We start from the raw sequence: 2,353 nt of genomic DNA, 5'->3' as shown, positions 1-2,353 counted from the left end.
TTGACCAAGGAGGAGTATTCATGTGTATTAGTGTGCTAGAGCTGCTGTAACAAATGACCACAAGCTGGGTGGCCTAAGACAACAAAAATTTATTTTCTCACAGACCTGGAGATGAGAGGTACAAAATTGAGGTGTTGGCAGGGTCGTGTGCCCCTGAGGGCTTTAGGGAAGCATCTGTCCCAGGCCTTTCTCTTAGCTTCTGATGGCTGCTGGCCACCTGGGCCCTCCCGGGCTTGTAGATGCATCTTGCTCGAGTCTGCCTCTGTCTTCACAAGGTGTTTTTTTTTTTTTTTTTTTTGGTCTGTCTCTGTCTCATCTTCTCATAAGGACACAAGTCAAGTTGGATTAGGGCCCACTCTAATTGAGTATGATGTCACCTTAATTTGGTGATATCTGCAGAGAGCTTATTTCCAAGTAAGGTCCCATGCACAGGTGCCAGGGGTTAGGACTTGAATATCTCTTTTTGGGAGACATGACTCAACCCACAACAACACTGCCAGACTGGAGTGAGACCACAGGGCCCAGCAGCCATGAGGTCCTGGGGGAACCTTCACTGTGAAGCTGCATGGATTCCCCCAGACTTTGACTAATTGTCCTAATGGTTGTGTTTTCCAGGGTGTTCAGACTTACATCTCTTGGATATGTTGACCCCGACTGAACGAAAGCGACAAGGATACATCCACGAACTCATTGTCACAGAAGAGAACTATGTGAATGACCTGCAGCTGGTCACAGAGGTAACAGCAGCTGCGGGTGCCCGGGGGTGGCGGGGGGCGCTGGGAGAGGATGAGGAGAGAAGGGGGGGGCCTCTGCCGAGGAGCACTGTGCCCTGATTCTGAGCCTGAGAACCTTTCAGATGTGTGGGGAGCACCCGGATGGTAAACCACGTAGGAGATTCTTACCCAAGAAAAGATGGTTAAATTCTCCTCCTCGTCCAACTCTGAGTCCTAAGCTCAGAGGGGCAGAGATCACTTATGCCAAGGGACATGAGTGAGGAGTTGCATGGGTGGGGACACATGGACTGTGACTTGGGAGTCTAGGCTGTCCGCAAAGTTGCAGCTCAGCCACCAACTGGTTGATACACAGAGCAAGTCACGTCTTCCCCTGGCCTTCAGGGTTGGCATCTGAAAATGGCAGCCATCTGGCTGATGTCTTGAGTCATTCCTAGTGCTACGTATTGATCCTGAGAGAAATCTGTTGCTGAGAATGAAGACGTTTCCTCCCAGGTCCCCTCTTGTCTCAGAGGATGTCTCATTTTGTGTCTCCTCCTGAGGAGTTGTTGAAGGGCCCTGTCCAGAAGGATGGGGAGATGCAGAGTTGGGAGCCCCTGCTTTTCAAGAAGCCTTTTGTCCATATATCTGGGAAGTGGCTGTATCAGGAAGCAGGTGTTTGCAGAGCTGGCTGTCAGGGTTACTCTGCAATCTGAAAAGTACCGTAGTAGTTTAGAGACTCCCATCCCCACACGCCAGCCCCCTCACCACCTACGAGTTGCGAAACCATCTCCTCTGAGTCTTAATGACCAGGAAAGATGTGACTCGGCCACCCAGTGTTGAAGCAGTACAGGGTGCAGGATGGGTGTTGGCCCACGAGGCCACCATTAATGCACAGAAAGCTCTGGTGTAAATTCAAAAAAGATGCCCCTTTCTCAAGACACTTGACCGTCATGCAGTCTAGGATGTCTAGGATGTGCACTTCACCCCATTAGATATGGAACCTTTGTGCAGTATATGAACCTGGTATGTGCCAGGTTCAACATCGGTTAAGGATTCATGAAGAACAGGGTTTCTGGGGGACAGCCTACCCCCTCCACCCCCCAACCCCCGCCCCGTGCAGCTAAGTTTATTGAAAGATAGACCGTCCTATCCGTACAGAATCTCCAGGAGAGGCACACGCCTGCAGCTTGGGCGAGCCCATTTCTTTCCCAGAGCCCAGGAGAGGAGCCGCGCCCACCCTGTGCCAGGCCAGCAGGTGCTGGCTCTGTCCCCGGCCCAGCCCGGGCCGAGGGCAGAGCAATGGAGTCTGTTACCGGGGCTTTGGGGGGCCTGGCTGCCGGGAGCTGCTCCCCTCAGAATTCCCAAGGCTTGATTGCAGCAACACTGCAGGCGAGGATGAAAGAGTCGCCCACACCTACGTGCATTTTTAGGCTCCCCCTGCCCCCCATTTCCCACTGTGCCCGAGACCTCACCATGGACAGGTAAGACGCTGTGAGGCATTGTCCAGGCCTCCCAGCTTTGTCCTGGTGGGGTAAAGGCCTGTCTTCCCGACCTCTGTGGCCTTCCTTGCAAAACAGTGCAGACCTCATGGGGACCCCCTCCTGCCCTGGCCCCCTCTTCTTCCCCCCAGGCAGAGGAGG

General features: G+C 53.3%; 1 protein-coding gene across 1 annotated transcript in view; it reads left to right on the top strand.

The window, feature by feature from the left end:
- The first annotated feature begins 472 nt into the window (after positions 1-472).
- The window catches only part of LOC111743458 (intersectin-1-like), a 20,856-nt gene continuing 18,975 nt past the window's right edge, over positions 473-2,353 (top strand). The window contains exons 1-2 of the mRNA XM_023533894.1: positions 473-506; positions 616-737. Of these exons, the coding sequence (XP_023389662.1) occupies positions 473-506; positions 616-737 (156 nt within the window). The remainder of the gene's footprint in view (positions 507-615; positions 738-2,353) is intronic.

The sequence above is a fragment of the Pteropus vampyrus genome, unplaced genomic scaffold, assembly GCF_000151845.1.
Source record: "Pteropus vampyrus isolate Shadow unplaced genomic scaffold, Pvam_2.0 Scaffold114, whole genome shotgun sequence".
Taxonomy (NCBI): Eukaryota; Metazoa; Chordata; class Mammalia; order Chiroptera; family Pteropodidae; genus Pteropus; species Pteropus vampyrus.
This window is presented reverse-complemented; position numbering and strand designations above follow the sequence as displayed.